Source organism: Podarcis tiliguerta (genome assembly GCF_965153285.1).
Source record: "Podarcis tiliguerta genome assembly, chromosome: 1".
Classification (NCBI taxonomy): Eukaryota; Metazoa; Chordata; class Lepidosauria; order Squamata; family Lacertidae; genus Podarcis; species Podarcis tiliguerta.
This window is the reverse complement of record NC_139534.1, coordinates 23,887,351-23,905,362: the sequence shown is the minus strand read 5'-3', so window position 1 is coordinate 23,905,362 and position 18,012 is coordinate 23,887,351. Positions and strand designations below refer to the sequence as shown.

Sequence of the window (18,012 nt, the reverse complement as noted above, 5' to 3'; positions counted from 1 at the left end):
ACTTTGAAATTTTACAGACAAACCAAGCCAGCCTGGAGAAATTGAGATCACATCCATATCTAAGGATAGCATTACTTTAGAATGGGAGCGCCCTGAATGCGATGGTGGTAAAGAAATCATCGGATACTGGATTGAATATCGCCAGTCTGGAGAGTCTACCTGGAAAAAGTGCAATAAAGAACGTAACAAAGACAGGCAGTTTATAATGGGAGGCTTACTGGAAGCTACAGAATATGAATTCAGAGTTTTTGCAGAAAATGAGACTGGACTCAGCAGACCTCGTAGAACAGCTATGGCAGTAAAGACAAAACTGACATGTACGTTTAACTATTCCATTATATTCGCTGTGCTTTGTGTAGCTGTTGAAAAGATATGACGTGTCGCAGTAAACTGTGCTATGGTATAAAGTGGTTTTGAAGTAATTTGGCAATTCCATTATGTAACTAGGACACTCTGCTTTCATGTATTTACTTTTCTGAATGGACCTCGAGGAAGGAAATAAGCTATTTCCTACTCCAGGGCTAATATAATTAATGATTCATTAAATAGGCAGCATAAAAATTATGTTTGGTACCACAGCATTATGGTTTGGAAGGGAATGTGGAATAAAAGACAATGGAAAAAGCTTCCAATACATTTTTTCTCCCTTTATAAATATAGCTGGAGAAGCTCCAGGAGTAAGACAAGAAATGAAGGATGTTACTACTAATCTGGGTGAATCAGCTCAGTTATCATGCCAGATCCTTGGGAGACCTCTTCCTGATATTAAATGGTATCGTTTCGGCAAAGAATTGGTACAGAGCAGAAAATACAAGATGTCATCAGATGGGCGCACTCACACACTGACGGTGCTCACAGAAGAGCAGGAAGATGAAGGAATATATACTTGCAAGGCTATCAATGAAGTCGGAGAGGTTGAAAGTAGTGGCAAGCTACTCTTACAAGCTCCTCCACAATTCCACCCAGGCTTTCCATTGAAAGAGAAATATTGTGCAGGTGTAGGATCCACACTTCGCCTCCATATTGTATACATTGGTCGTCCAGTGCCTGCTATCACTTGGTTCCATGGCAAGAAACTATTGAAGAGCTCAGAAAACATTACTATTGAGAACACAGAGCATTATACTCACCTTTCCATTAAAAACGTACAGCATAAAGCCCACGCAGGACACTACAAAGTACAACTCAGTAACACGTTTGGAACTGTTGATACTGTACTAAACGTGGAAATACAAGGTATGTCTTGGCATTAAATTTTCTTGAAATCATGGGAAATACTTCTTCTATTTAACTTTAAACACTGCCTTTTCTTTTTGTAGATAAACCCGATATACCAGCAGGGCCAATTGTTATAGAAGCTTTGCTGAAGAACTCTGTAGTCATCAGCTGGAAGCCACCTGAAGATGATGGCGGTGCTCTAGTAACAAATTATGTTGTAGAGAAAAGAGAAGCAAAAGAAGGCACAGAGTGGCAGCTGGTTTCTTCAAGCATTTCTGGCACAACCTGCAGAATTGTTAACCTAACTGAAAACGCAGGCTATTATTTCCGTGTCTTTGCTCAGAATGCATTCGGCATCAGCGAAGCTTTAGAAGTTTCATCCGTTGTTATTATCAAGACTCCATTTGGTAAGTGTGTTCCATAAGCCACGTTTCTGTTTACCTGCAGTTCAACAAAGCAAACTGACTTCATGTCCTGAAAATTATTATTTCTTCTTTACAGAAAAGCCAGGCCAACCAAGTCAGCCAGTTGTATCTGCTGTGACAAGTGAATCCTGTGTTGTTTCTTGGAGGCCACCTGCTAGCGATGGAGGCTCAAAGATCAGAAATTACTTCCTGGAGAAACGCGAAAAGAAACAAAACAAATGGATTTCTGTAACCACAGAAGAAATACGCGAAACCGTCTATTCTGTCACAGGTCTTATTGAAGGCCTGGAGTATGAATTCCGTGTAAAATGTGAAAATCTTGGCGGTGAAAGCGAATGGAGTGAAATTTCACAACCAATCACTCCCAAATCTGATGTAGCAATTCAGGCACCGCATTTCAAGGAAGAAATCAGAAACCTAAATGTGAAATTCAGAGGTCATGCCACATTTGTTTGCAAAGTCACTGGTCATCCCAAGCCTGTTGTAAAATGGTTCAAACAGGGCAAAGAGATTTTGCCAGATGGTGAAAAGGTGAAGATACAAGAATTTAAGGGCGGCTATTACCAACTGGTAATTACAGATGTAACAGATGATGATGCCACTGTATATCAAGTGAGGGCAACCAACCAGGGGGGATCTGTTTCTGGAACTGCTTCCTTGGATGTTGAAGGTAAGTAATGTGCTTTGCTCTTAAATTTAGTTTTTATTTAATTTTTCACACAGAGTAAGGGCTACAGGGAGGGGGTGGAAACTCTGAGTTTGGAATAGTATTTTCTTAATAGCCTTAAAGTAAGTCAGATTGTGGCATGGTCATCTAGATATTTATGGTGTAGTCCTAGGTGAAGTGGGAGAGATGCGAGATGTTCTACTGGCTCACTCTGACAAGGGAAAGAAGAAGAGATGTTTTTCTCCTTTTTTGTTCTCATGTTCCCTTTTGGAACATCCCCACCCCCACCCCCAAGGTAATGGGAGGAAATAACTACACCAGCTCCAACACAATACAACTGGCATAGTTGATGAGTCTGATCCAGGGTCCTCCAAAAAGAATGAAGGGCTTGTACCCCAGCAGATCCAATGCGGTTTCTGATTTGCCCTCAAAATGCCCTCTTTCAGTGCTTAGCCTGGCTACTGCTGGTGAAAACATCACCAGCTAAGTCTAAACCAACAGAGTTTTCTGTGGGCATCAGAAGGGCCTCCATGATGGGCATGTCCCCCTACTGATGGAGAGGAAGGACCACCCAAACTTAGCCCTGTCCAGCCAGTGGATTTGGGGGTCAGGATTGTTCTGTTAGTCATAATAGACAGAATTTTCATTAGAACAATTAAATACAAAACATTCACATTTATAACTATGTCTGTGCTCTAGTAGCATTGGTCTGGTTTTGTTGAAGATGTTATCAGACTGTAAAATGATAAAAGGCTCTTGCACACACTTGTCTGGTAAAGAGCTTCTAACATTATTGGAAAGGAGCACTATGACTAGATTAACGATCCCCTGATGTTGTAATCTGAACAGCTGTTGTTGCTCAGCTGGCTGAGTATAGCTAAGGGGAGTGTCTGTCTGTCTTGTTTGTTTCTATTATTTACATTCCACCTTTCAGGATATAACTCCTTCCACAATAAACAATATTAACATATTAAAAAGTCATCAGCATCCTTCCCATAGAATAGTTTCTGGTATAAAGGCCCTGTGAGAGAGGCCCTGTAGTCTTCACCTGCTCCCCTCTCTCCTGGAATCCTTCCTATTTAACCGTTTAAGGTAGATAGACCAGTGAGGGTAGAAAGTCCAGGTGGAGCAGGCTCTATGAAGGTCTTTGCCTGCAGCCCTCTTTCTTGAAATCCTTTACAAAGGCAGAGTTGATGGTAGACGGAACTGTGGAGGGTCCAGCTGGAGTAGGGTCCAAGTTTCCTTTGCCTACATCCCTCTGTCTCAGTTTATTACAAAGAGTTTGTTGCAAATATTAGCCACTATGCCTGAGGCCTTCTGAATCAGTCTCTGTTTAAAGCAGTGTTTCGGTTTACTTTAAAGCAATAGTTTACACTCATTTTCTTTCTTCCCTTCCCTCTGTGTTTTTTTGCTGCAGTTCCTGCTAAGATCCACTTGCCTAAAAATCTTGAAGGCATGGGAGCCGTTCACGCTCTCCGTGGTGAAGTCATCAGCATCAAAATCCCATTCAGTGGCAAGCCTGATCCAGTGATCACATGGCAGAAAGGGCAAGATCTTATTGATACTAATGGACACTACCAAGTTATCGTGACACGGTCATTCACATCTCTTGTTTTCCCTAATGGTGTGGACAGGAAAGATGCAGGCTTCTACATTGTCTGTGCTAAAAACAGATTTGGCATTGATCAGAAAACAGTTGAATTAGATGTCGCTGATGTTCCTGATCCCCCAAGAGGTCTGAAAGCAAGCGAGGTTTCAAGGGACTCGGTCAACCTGACCTGGAATGCTCCAGCAAATGATGGCGGAAGCCGAGTCACACACTATACTGTTGAGAAACGCGCTACCACAGCTGAGAGATGGATTCGTGTTGGCCAGGCTCGTGACACTCGATACACTGTGATAAACCTATTTGGCAAGACAAGCTATGTATTCCGTGTTATAGCAGAGAATAAATTTGGACAAAGCCAGCCTTCTGAACCTACAGATTCTGTAATAACAAAGGAAGATAAGACCAGAACAGTCAATTATGATGAAGAAGTTGATGAGGCCAGAGAAGTCACTACAGCAAAAGCAGCTCACTCTAATACAAAAGAACTCTATGACAGATATATGATTGCTGAAGAACTTGGGCGGGGACAATTTGGAATTGCCCACAGGTGTGTGGAGATAGTTTCAAAGAAGACTTACCTGGCCAAGTTTGTCAAAGTAAAAGGTGCTGATCAAGTGCTCGTAAAGAAAGAAATTTCCATCCTCAACATTGCTAGGCACAGAAATATCTTACAGCTTCATGAATCATTTGAAAGCCTAGAAGAACTTATTATGATCTCTGAGTTCATATCTGGAGTTGACATCTTTGAAAGACTTAATACTCCTGCATTTGAACTTAATGAAAGAGAAATTATAAGCTATGTACGTCAAGTATGTGAAGCACTTGAATTCCTGCACAGTCATAGCATTGGGCACTTTGATATCAGGCCAGAGAACATCATCTATTTTACAAGAAGAAGCTCTATAGTTAAAATCATTGAATTTGGTCAGGCAAGGCAGCTGAAACCTGGTGATAATTTCAGACTCCAGTTTACTTCCCCTGAATATTATGCGCCTGAAGTCCATCAGCATGATATGGTCAACACAGCCACTGATATGTGGTCACTTGGGACCCTAGTGTATGTACTTCTAAGCGGCCTGAATCCTTTCATTGCTGAAACAAACCAACAAACAATTGAAAACATCATAAGTGCTGAATACAATTTTGATGAAGAAGCCTTCAAAGATATCAGTATTGAGGCCTTGGACTTTGTTGACCGCCTGCTAGTAAAAGAAAGGAGAGCTCGTATGACTGCTACTGAAGCCCTTGAACATGCTTGGCTGAAGCAAAGGACAGAGAAAACAAGCACCAAAGTTATCAAAACACTGAGACACAGACGTTATTATCAAACACTGGTGAAGAAGGAATGGAACACAGTTGTGTCAGCAGCCCGAGTTGCATGGGGTGGTGCAGTCAGATCTCAGAAGGCCGTTACAGTTGCTAAAGTTAAAGTGGCATCAATTGACATTGGACCCATTACTGGGCAGATAATGCATGCTGTTGGAGAAGAAGGTGGGCATGCCAAGTATGTCTGCAAGATTGAGAACTATGATTCATCCACAGAAGTAAGCTGGTACTTTGGAGTCAGACAATTGGAGAACAGTGAAAAACATGAGATCAGCTACCATGAAGGAGTGGCCACAATGTATGTCAAAGACATTGCTAAATCAGATGACGGTACCTACAGGTGCAAAGTTACAAATGACTATGGTGAAGACAGTTCCTACGCAGAGCTATTTGTTAAAGGTGTGAGAGAAGTTTCTGACTTTTACAGACGCAGAACTGTCAGGAGAGTGAAGCGCCGAGTAGATACCTTGAGACTTTTGGAGAAGCCACCAGAATTTACGCTGCCTTTATACAACCGTACTGCCTACGTTGGTGAAAATGTCAGGTTTGGAGTAACAATAACAGTTCACCCGGAACCTCGTGTAACGTGGTTCAGATCAGGTCAGAAGATCAAGCCAGGAGATGATGACAGGAAGTATACCTTTGAAACTGATAAGGGTCTTTATCAGCTTCTCATCCATAATGTCAATGAAGATGATGATGCTGAATATACTGTGCTGGCTCGCAACAAATACGGCGAGGACAGCTGCAAAGCTAAGTTAACCGTTGTTCAGCACGCTCCTCCAGAGGCTACCACGATGAGACCCATGTTCAAAAGACTACTGGCAAATGCAGAATGCCAAGAAGGCCAGAGTATCTGCTTTGAGATAAGAGTATCTGGAATACCAAAACCAGAACTAAAATGGGAAAAGGATGGACAGCCCTTATCAGCTAGTCCAAATATTGAAATTGTACATGAAGGATTAGATTACTATGCTTTGCATATCAGGGATACTTTACCAGAAGACAGTGGTTATTACAGAGTTACCGCTACCAACAGTGCTGGATCAACAAGTTGCCAGGCTTACTTGAAGGTAGAGCGCTCAAAATATATCAAGCGTCAATACAAGAGTGAAGAAGAGCGGCAAAAGCATGTACAGAAGAGCATTGACAAGACAGTGAGAATGGCAGAAATCCTTTCTAGAACAGAATCTGTCCCATTGACAGATGTAGCACAGGAAGCTCTCAGACAAGCTGCTATCCTGTATAAACCAGCTGTAAGCACTAAGACTGTCAAAGGTGAATTTGAACTTAAAAAGGAAGAAATTAAAGAAGAAAAGAGACTCCGTATGCCTTATGAGATCCCAGAGCCTCGCAGACATGCAGCCGCTACTCTGGAAGAAGATCAGAACATCAAACTGTTTGTGCCGATGTCAGACATGAAGTGGTACAAGAAGCTGAGAGACCAATATGAAATGCCAGGGAAACTTGATAGAATTGTTCAGAAGCGACCAAAGCGCATTCGCCTTTCCAGATGGGAACAGTTCTATGTGATGCCACTGCCACGCATTACTGATCAGTATAAACCTAAGTGGCGCATACCCAAATTGTCACAAGATGATCTCGAGACCGTCAGGCCAGCACGCCGGCGTACACCATCTCCTGATTATGAATTTTATTACCGACCAAGAAGACGCTCACTTAGTGACCTGTCAGATGAAGAACTGCTGCTACCAGTTGATGATTATTTAGCCATGAAGAGAACTGAAGAAGAAAGACTGCGACTTGAAGAAGAACTGGAGCTGGGCTTTTCTGCATCACCTCCAAGCAGAAGCCCTCCACGCTTTGAACTGTCTTCTCTCCATTACACGGCAGCAGATGCTCATATTGCCACAGAGGAATCTAGGCAAAGAGAGCTGAGGTATGGCACTTACCACATACCCTCTAAAGAAGATACCGCTGCATCTTATGCACAGCTCCGGCAACGCCATGACAGAGCAATTTATAGACCACCAAAACAAAAACAGAGAATAATGTCCGAGAAAGAGGATGAGGAGCTGCTGCGACCAGTAAAAACAACCCGCCGGCTTGCTGAATACAAGAGTGAGCTTGAGTATATGTCACAAGAAGAAAAGAGCCGCCTGAGAAGAAGGAGAGAGAGAGAAATAACTGAGGTCAGATCAGAAGAGGAAGAGGAAGAAATAGAAATGGTGAGGCACGTTCACAGGGAATTTTCTCCTCCCTCAAGATTACTAGGAAGAAGGCGCTCTCTTTCTCCAACTTACATTGAATTAATGCGTCCTGTGTCTGAATTAATTCGACCCCGGTCACACCCTGTGGAAGAAACGGAGAGGAGATCGCCTACCCCAGAGAGAACACGGCCACGCTCACCAAGCCCAGTGTCTAGTGAGAGATCTCTCTCGCGATTTGAAAGGACCGCAAGATTTGATATTTTTTCCAGGTATGAATCCATGAAAGCTGCTTTGAAAACCCAGAAAACAATGGAACGGAAATATGAAGTTCTGACTCAAGAACCTTTCACTCTGGATCATGCCCCACGCATAACTCTGAGAATGCGCTCACACCGTGTACCGTGTAACAGCAACACCAGATTCATTTTGAATGTCCAGTCGAAACCAACTGCTGAAGTGAAATGGTATCACAATGGCATTGAAATTCAGGAAAGCCATAAGATTCATTTCACTAATACTAGTGGCGTATTAACCTTGGAGATTCTTGATTGCCATATTGATGATAGTGGTACATACCGTGCTGTGTGCACAAATTATAAAGGAGAATGTTCTGACTATGCAACATTAGATGTTACAGGAGGAGACTACACTACATATACCTCCCAGCGAAGAGATGAGGAAGTGCCTAGATCTATTGTACCAGACTTGACAAGGACTGCAGCATATGCAATCTCCTCATTTAAGAAAGTCTCTGAAACAGAAGCAAGTTCTTCAATAAGAGCAAGCAAATCAGAACTGACAGAAACCAGAGAATCGCTATCATCGTACGAGCACCATGCTTCTGCTGAAATGAGAGTCAGTGCTTCAGAGGAAAAATCATTGGAAGAAAGAGCTGTTCATCGGAAGTTTAAGACCACTCTGCCTGCAACAATATTAACAAAGCCACGGTCAATCACTGTCTCTGAAGGGGAGACTGCAAGATTTTCTTGCGACATTGATGGTGAACCAACACCAACTGTAACATGGATCCGTGCAAGTCAAGCTATTGTTTCTTCTGGACGCTTCCAAGTAACACGTACGCAGTATAAATCAACCTTTGAAATTTCATCTGTCCAGACCTCAGATGAAGGAAGTTACACTGTTGTGGTAGAAAATTCTGAAGGAAGACAGGAAGCCCACTTTAGTTTGACTGTACAAAGGAAAAGGGTCCCAGAAAAAGCAATTACATCACCTCCAAGGGTCAAATCTCCTGAGCCTCATGTGAAGTCCCCAGACAGAGTAAAATCTCCCAAGCGAGTAAAATCCCCTGAACCATCTCCTGCACACTCTAAAGCCAAGTCAACACCTGCAGGTAAAACAACGCCATCAGAGAAAGCAGACTTGCCTGTTGCTGCTCCCCCTAAGATAAAACAACAGCTGAAAGTGGAAGCTTCCGGGGACAAAGCAAAATTCGTCTGTTCAGTTGAAAGCAGTGTTTTGAGTGTCCGAGAAGTAGCCTGGTACAAAGATGGCAAGAAACTAAAAGAGGATGATCATTTCAAATTTCATTATGCAGCTGATGGAACATATGAACTTAAAATCCATAACCTCAAGGAATCTGATCAAGGTGAATATACCTGTGAGATTCTTGGGGAAGGTGGCGCCTCCAAAACCAACTTTCAGTTTGTTGGCCAAGCCTTTAAAAGTATTCATTCTCAGGTGTCAAGCTTAAGCAAAACTCAAAAATCAGTTCAGAAAGAGTCTGAAATACTTGAGGTATCTGCCCAGAAAAAATCTGCAATGACTTCTCAAGAAAAGGCAGTGGTCGAAGAAGAATATATTAAAAAGTCTCTTGTGTCTGATGAAGCTAAAACATCTTACACAGAAGTTAAATCTACTACCACTAAAATGACTGTGTCTGAAGGTCAAAAATCTACCCTTAAAGCCAGTATTGCTGGTGCTTCTAATGTAAAATGGTTACTGAATGGAATAGAACTAACTAACTCTGAAGATTATAGATATGGTGTATCAGGAAGTGATCATACTCTAACTATCCAAAAAGTGACCCAGAAAGATGAAGGAATACTTACCTGTGAAGGAAAGACTGAACAGGGTATCATCAAATGTCACTTTGAAATGAGTCTTTCAAAAGATCAATCAAATGCCCCAGCCTTTATCATACAACCGAAATCTCAAAACATCAATGAAGGACAAGATGTGTTGCTTACCTGTGAAGTTTCTGGAGATCCTTCCCCTGAAATCCACTGGTTTAAAGATAACCAGCCAGTAAGTAATTACTTATGTCAGCCTTGAAATTAAATGATCGATTCATAACCCTGAGTATAATTTGATCTTAACAAAGTATCTCTTTCATTATCAGATTGCTCTCTCATCCAACATCCGAGTAAATCGCTCCAAGAATGTTTATTCTCTTGCAATCCAAAATGCTGCAGTGAGTGATAGTGGAAAATACACAGTCAAAGCGAAAAACTTCCATGGGCAGTGTTCTGCAACAGCATCTCTGACCGTCCTTCGTAAGTTTTTTTAAAGTCTTGTCTTAATATGAGTAGGCCTTCTACGATATGGCAAAAGCAGTTGATTGTTTTGATTCTTTAACGAGCTGTTGGTTTCATTACTGAACCTAAAATGCAATATACATTATAATTACAAAATACTGAATTTAAAATATATGTACTTATATGTTTCTCACCCGCTCAGTGTTACCAGAAGGCTTTGAACATCTTGCTATTAACCCGTTGGTTCCAGTGATCACTATTTAATAAACTATCAGAATAATTAATGCCCAAAGGGTTAGTTCTCTGAATTTTTTTCTTACGTTTCATTAAACTTCTCAGATACAAACTTGCTGCATTTTAAAATCATCTGGATACCAGGAGCCAACGGGTTTCTCTATGTTTTGTTGTTGATGTATGTATGTGCTTGTGTTTAAGGAAAACGGCAGTGTGTTTTTTTTTATGGTGGTGTAGTATTTTAATGGCAGAATACCTGCCGAGTTATGTAAAATAGGAAGGGGAAACAAACCACCATCCAAAGGGGCTGTATCTTTTTTTTTTTTTTAAAGAAGTAGTAGTAGTTTCAACGGGAATACATGTTGCTTCTCAACAGCATGCATATTAATTTGATATTATTATTATTATTATCATTATTACTCCATGATTAGGAACATTATTACAATGAAACTCTGTTTTCCTTAAACAGCAAGCCAGTCTCTTTCTCCATCCATAAAGTATATATATATTTAAGTCACATGGCTTACCAGTCAACGTGATGTCATTGGTTTTTCCGTTCTATGTTTGCTATTGTCCACAGCTCTAATTGAAGAACCTCCAAAAGAGGTAGTGTTGAGAACAAGTGGTGATGCAAGCATGCAGGAAAGTTTCTCTTCGCAGTCATTTCAAATGTCCGCTTCTAAACAAGAAGCTTCGTTCAGCAGTAGCAGCAGTAGCAGCATGAGTGAGATGAAATTTGCAAGCATGTCTGCCAAAAGCATGTCCTCCATGCAAGAATCCTTTGTAGAGATGAGTACCAGCAGTATAATGGGGAAATCTAGTCTGACCCAACTGGAGAGTTCTTCTAGTAGAATGGTTAAATCTGGTATGAGAGGTGAGCAATACTATTATACGTAGAGTTAGAAAAACACCACAATATCCTAGATATGTAGAATTAGTCATTATAGTAGAACTTCAGTTTCCACTAAGAACTAACTTGATTTTCCCCCCCTCCCATTTTGCAAAGGAATACCACCCAAAATTGAAGCTCTTCCGAACGATATCTCCATTGAGGAAGGAAAGGTTCTCACCATATCCTGTGCCTTCACTGGTGACCCTACTCCTGACATAACATGGTCCTGCAAAGGGAAAAGCATTTCTAGTCAAGGTGGTAGATTCCACGTTGAAACCAGTGAAGACTTAACCACTCTTATCATCATGGATGTTCAAAAGGACGACGGGGGACTTTATACACTGAATTTAGGAAATGATTTTGGCACCGACTCTGCCACTGTGAATATTAACATTCGATCCATTTAAAAGCTTGATCTTTTTTTATTTTTTGGCACTTGACTTTTGGCAAGTGATTCATATGGACTGAAATAATTGATCTGTAAATATATATAAAAAAAATATTTTTGTACCTACCTGAACCAGACAAAGTCCAAGGATAGACGCTATGACTTATAGTCATTATTATTTGACTTTAAAACAATTTTTCATTTGACATGTACATACTGTATATAGCCGCAGATAACGGTTATGGAGCTTTGTACCATTTATTTTATGACATTTTAAAATGTAACTTTTGGAACAAACCGTTGGTAGGAGAAAGTTTCTTAGGGAACGAATACCCTGCTCAACATTTAACTAATTTTTGTGCCTCAACAAAATGTTGATGTCTAAGAATGCCTCAACAGGTAGAGAGGCTCCCTGTTGATGACTTATTTTACCGACACCTAAGAGATGATGCTGTGCACGGTTTCATTATACGTGCACGAATTTATTTTGAATCAGAGACATAAGGCATTGGTGAGGTTTGCAAATACCCTCCTGTAAGCCACACTTTAATATCTTATGTTACATCTGATCAACGTCAAAACTATATTTTGTTCATGACTGACTCGCAATACCTTGAACAAAGTGCAAGCGGCCAGCATTTTGTTCAGCACCTATCGTATTGTTTCTGACACGCCGACTACCCAAATAGCTTTCCAATAAAGTAACATCACCTGGCCATCCCGTTAAAAAAAAAAAAGCCATTTGGGTACTCGAGTGCAGAAACAGTACCAACTCTTGGAGGTTCCTAGGATGCAGTGATTGTGTGGTAGCAATTAGGATTTGGGCTAGATACTGTCAACTGCAGGCAACTAAGATTTGAACCACAGTTTAAGAAAAGCTAAAACTGTTGTTATAACATCACATCTTGCCCTGAACTTAGAAAAAAAAATGAATTAGTTTTATTTTATGTAGTAGTAAGTTGTTCGGTTAGCTGTTTTGTTGAACCTCCTCGAGATAGTATTGTTCATTTGAAATAAAGCATGCTACCTGCACCTCATCAAGTGTACGTTTCTTTATTTTTGGATGCCTGCATTTACCACATTCAGCCACTGTCCATCTTACTCAAGTCAGATTTCTCCCTGCTTATTTTCACTCTTCGCTACATCCAACGAAAACTACCGTATTTTTCGCTCTATAAGACGCACCAGACCACAAGACGCACCTAGTTTTTGGAGGAGGAAAACAAGAAAAAAAATATTCTGAATCTCAGAAGCCAGAACAACAAGAGGGATCGCTGTGCAGCGAAAGCAGCAATCCCTCTTGCTGTTCTGGCTTCTGGGATAACTGCGCAGCCTGCATTCGCTCCAGAAGACGCACACACATCTCCCCTTGCTTTTTAGGAGGGAAAAAGTGAGTCTTATAGAGCAAAAAATACAGTACATCTCCTGAGATGTGCAGTATCCATTATTGGAATACATTTAATTCCTAATTTATAATGACAAGAGAACAGGCCACATAGGCAGCACATTAGCAATAAAAGAAGAAAAAGAAAGGGCTCGGCTTCACTAGTGAATAAAGTCAATAGGCTGAGGTAAAAATGGTCATAAAAGTGGAAGACATTGCCCAGGGAGGGAAGTGTGGTTTACAAGCGAAATATTATAACCTAAAATGACTTCATTAATTTGTACCTTTTTCTTAAAAAAAAAGAGAGAGACACTTATTAGGAGGCCCAGAAAGCAAACGCCTAGGCCTGTCAGCACTTCTTGCCTTCTTCAGTCCCAGCCATGCACCAATGGAGGTGTTATGGTGTACTGAAGAGAGAATTAAATGCAGTAGTGTATAAATGCAATGTGAAGTATAGATAATGATCCTCACAGGTGTGGATGTTCAGTTGTATTGTAGTGTTAATTCCTGAAGTACAGTGAAATGGAAAGGCTGGGAAGGGAGAGGTAGCAAGAGAGTGGGATCCCCTTTTGTCAGCTTCTACCCTACAAGCTTCAGGCTTCCATTTTCCTCAAATTCACTCCTCAGCTGTTGACTCAGCTGCTTAAACTCCCCTGGCAATAACGGTGAGTCGTTATGCAATGATGCCACCACTTAAAGCTTTGCAAAAGAAAAAGATCCACAACAGCAAAATGCAGGAACGCAAATGAACAAACCACTCACTCCCACTCCCACTTGGACCTTTCCTAGGAAAATAACTGCTATTTTTACTCGCTTGAATTACCAGATTATCTACAAAGAAGCCCCCCGTACCAAGTCTCATCCTTTATCTTCCAGTTTACTTTTTCACTACATTTCCAAGTACGATGGATCCATAAATCTGCCGCCTACATAAAGATGGATGGCTGATGCTTTCAAAGGGTCCTTGGCAGGGACTGCCGTCAGAAGCCAGAGATTTGGGTGTCCATTTGGCTTTCAGATGCCCCAGCAAATTTGAAAACTTAGGGACACAGAAAGCTGTCTTATAGCAGACCAGAATGTTTGTCCATGTGGCCTAGTAACACCTACACTAACTGGCAGCGGCTCTGCAGGATATCAGGCAGAGCTTTTTCACTTTGTCTATCTTCCCCCATTTCTTTTAGCCTGCCATACCCTTTCAGCTAGGGACGCGGGTGGCGCTGTGGTCTAAATCACTGAGCTAGGGCTTGCCGATCGGAAGATTGGCGGTTCGAATCCCCGCGACGGGGTGAGCTTCTGTTGTCCAGTCCCAGCCCCTGCCAGCCTAGCAGTTCGAAAGCACGTCAAAGTGCAAGTAGATAAATAGGTACCGCTCCAGCGGGAAGGTAAACAGCGTTTCTGTGTGCTGCTCTGGTTCGCCAGAAGAGGCTTAGTCATGCTGGCCACATGACCCAGAAGCTGTACGCCGGCTCCCTCAGCCAATAAAGCGAGATGAGGGCCGCAACCCCAGAGTCGTCCGCGACTGGAGTTAATGGTCAGAGGTCCCTTTACCTTTACTCTTTCAGCTACTTGAACTTTGGAAATACGGTACTTTGGATCTCAGCTTGTGTTGACTGTCTACTGGGGTTTTGAGATGGATGTGGAGTAAATGGGTGCTGTGCCACTAGGATTTAATAACTCACTGGGGCAGAGGTAATGTGTCCAGTAGGTCCAAGACTCCTTCCCCATGAGTCAGAGTCTATGGGCAATATGAGACAGATAGGGCACCATTTCATATTTTGATTCAGCTGCAAAATTGTCCTGATTCCAAATTTGAATATGGTGTCATTATTAGCACAGGCATTAGCCAGGTGAAGCTGAGGCCCTCTAATTCCCCACCTCCCCCCAACAATGCTAGTTTATTTTGGTATCTTTCCTTTCCTACTCATCCCTTGTTCCAAAATGCCACGTTATGTAATAGGAGCTGGCATGTGACTTTCAGATTATGGCTATTTTATTCCGTTTATTGAATTTATACACCACCCTATATCCGGAAGTCTCAGGGTGGTTCGCAGAACAAAATCAAACTATAAAACCACAAAATATATAATCAAAATAAAACCAGCCACCCAATAACCCCCCCCCCAAAAAAACCCCACATTTTAAAAGGGCATAGGCTGTCAAATCAAATCAATTAAAGGCCTGGTTAAAAAGTAATGTTTTTGCATAGCGCCAAAAGGTGTATAATGAAGGCGCCAGGCGAACTTCCCTGGGGAGAGCATTCCACAGATGGGGAGCCACTGCAGAGAAGGCCCTGCTCTCGTGTTGCCACCCTCCATTCCTCCTGAGGAGGAGGCACATGAAGGAGGGCCTCAGAAGATATCAGGGTCCAGGTAGGTTCATATGGGAAAAGGTGTTCCTTGAGGAATTGCAGTCCTGAGCCGTTTTAAGGCTTTATAATCAGGTCTCTGCTGCTTTTTCACAGCTCCACAAAATGCAATCCGGAATCTGTACAAAATTGACAAGTCCATGATGATCACTGCAGCTCAAGTAGTAGTAGCAGGACCTGGTGAACAAGAGCTGCCATGTCATGCCCTGCAAACCATCAGCTAGAAGCTAGTGATTGGTTTTTTTTATTTGGTACAAGAGACTGGACTATTTTATTTTTTTTAAAGGCCAAAGACACCATCCCTTTTAGAGGTTTGTGAAAATAGTAAACTCCAACAAACTTTCTTATCAGTGGAAAAATAGAGCAGAAAAACAAAACAAAAAAGGATGTTAGAAACTTGTGGACAGGCTGTGAAGAAAAGACAACAGAAGTCCTGAAACACACACGGGCTCATACTGGTGTGAAGAGGCCAAGAATGTAGTGTATCAGTGGATCTCAGTACTTTATATTAATCGCAGCACCAACCATTTATTATAAACATGCAGAAAGGCAGTCAGTCAGTCAGACAGATAGAAAGGCAGAAAGAGACACGAGAGAGAGATCCCTGAATGGAGCAGAGCATATAATTGAATTTGGAGAAGGAAATGGAGGAAATGAAGCACTCTGAATTTTAGCTGCTATATAAAGATGGTGGGCAGCCTATCCAGACAATAATAAGCAAGGTTCCTGGCATGCAAGTTGGACTTGCAGCAAAGTTCTTGCTGCGTATCCTCACCTTAAGGGTATGTTCCTGTTGGTTCCAGCCAGCCATTTCTTCCTGTGGGATACTCCATTCTACCTTTTCCCGTGTTTTCTTCTGTTCTTTCTTCCAAACTGGCACTCAATTGTGCATGCTCAGTCTTCATTGGGTTGGACTGTTTTGTTGTTGTTGCTACTTGCTTCGTTAATTTTAAAAAATGTGTGTTATTTTGCTTCTGCAGTTGGGAGGGACAGAAAAGTGTGATTTCTCTCACCTTGCTGTGCAATACCTTTACACCCAGTGAAGCTCCTCCAAGCAAGCCCTGTGACTACCAAATAAAAGCATCCCAACAGGAACCAAATATAGCCGAAAAGATTTGACCAGAAAACAAAGTTGTGCATGCCTGCGTGTAAAAACTGTATTTATTGAACACTTACATTTTAAAAGAAAGCTTCTTCTTTTTTTTAACATTTTTAAAAAAGTGCTCCATGGCCAAGACATAATATACCAAGTTTATCCCAAAGTGAATACAAAAACAAAGAATTTACATTTCAAAACACTAACAACTTTGGGCTCAATTCATCAGAAATTTCTGTGCAAACCTTGCTGAAATTTAAGCTGCATTTTCCACCTTTGCTTTTTGCAAGGACAGCCTGTGCAAGAAAGGTTTCTGACAAACTGGGCCCAAAATGTATGGTAGGTGGTGGCTAAGTTACATGGTTCGTTCTCTGGTTCAGAGTGTGTTTCTCGGCTCAATTAGAAATGAATTCGTATTTGTCATTCAAGTTAACTGAGAGGAGAATATTGCTGTACATGTATGGTCTTCTGAAGTGATTGGGCTCACAATGATAAAAGCCACCCTCCCCCTTTGGTATAAATAGATCATAAATAAATGTACAGCTGCAGCTATGAATACGTTACAACAGCATCTCAAGAGCATATTTTAGAAACTGGCGCTAAAATAACACTTTGGTAAAAAGACACATCAAGGATATCTTGCTGTTTAGCGAAAAGGAGGGGCAGAATCCAGCCAAAGTCAAGTATTTCTTAGTCTCATGTGCTTTACATACTCTTCAACTGAAATCAAGTGCACACTTTGGGTTGGATCATGTCCCACAATTTTTTTAAAAAAACAATGGTATTTAGTAATGGAACACACCTCAGCAACGATTAAGCACATCTCACCCCCCAACCCCACCCCAGTATTGACAAGGAGGCATTTTGTGGTGCAAAAAGGAATAAATACATCAAAACGTTAAAATACCTTTACCCCATGTATAATGCCTTGTAAATCAGATAATTCATATGACTATTTAGAAAAATACTTCACATCTAACACTTTTTTTAATTGGCTAGACTTTGGGTGCAGGCCAGAGAAATGCAGGTGCTCTGAGTCCAAGAAAAGAAAAGGCACAGGAAAGGAAAGAGAAAAGGATGGAATTTAAGAATTTAGAGCAAGATTCTGCCAAACCTAAGCATGATAAAATCTCATTGGTTTCATTCTCATCAAAACCAAGAGGGCTTCAGAGGGCTTCATTTTGACTGGAACATGCCCTGAGACTATACTCAAGTGTCACTAATTCCAACCGGACGGAAGAGATCCAAGTTGCAGAGATTATGCCCTTATGTACACCACGGTTTTTAAGAAGGGGAAAATGTTAAATTACCAATAAACCATGTTTTAGGAATACCATCTCAGTCTAAATGTGAAAAAAGCATCCCCTGGCAGGAAAGGTGCAACCACGAGCCATAATAATAATAATAATAATAATAATAATAATAATAATAATACGGTAGCACTGCCACTCAATTCAATAGGAAGTGAACTGTGTGCAAGAATAGGATATTGTACCAGCAAAGCAACAATGTGTTCAAGTGAGCAGTCCGGTCTATGGCACAAGTTTTCCCTATCCCAATGTAAAACTTTTTTTTTTTACTTTTTTTTGTCAAGGCTCTAAAGGACCATCACACTTTGTAAAAAGGAGGGCTACATTTGCAAAGGTACATTACCTATCCGTCGAACCATAATTTGTTTCAAAAATGCACAAACTGAAGGTTGTAGGAAAATATTCTTGCAAATAAACTATATAAAGATAAAA

At 41.2% G+C, this 18,012-nt stretch overlaps 1 protein-coding gene across 1 annotated transcript in view; it reads left to right on the top strand.

Annotated features, from left to right (window-relative positions):
- The window catches only part of TTN (titin), a 285,564-nt gene extending 273,102 nt beyond the window's left edge, over window positions 1–12,462 (top strand). The window contains exons 311-318 of the mRNA XM_083403724.1: window positions 18–317; window positions 661–1,236; window positions 1,320–1,625; window positions 1,720–2,313; window positions 3,728–9,681; window positions 9,776–9,929; window positions 10,726–11,019; window positions 11,152–12,462. Coding sequence (XP_083259850.1) covers window positions 18–317; window positions 661–1,236; window positions 1,320–1,625; window positions 1,720–2,313; window positions 3,728–9,681; window positions 9,776–9,929; window positions 10,726–11,019; window positions 11,152–11,444 — 8,471 coding nt within the window. The 3' untranslated portion in view covers window positions 11,445–12,462. The remainder of the gene's footprint in view (window positions 1–17; window positions 318–660; window positions 1,237–1,319; window positions 1,626–1,719; window positions 2,314–3,727; window positions 9,682–9,775; window positions 9,930–10,725; window positions 11,020–11,151) is intronic.
- Window positions 12,463–18,012: the final 5,550 nt, after the last annotated feature.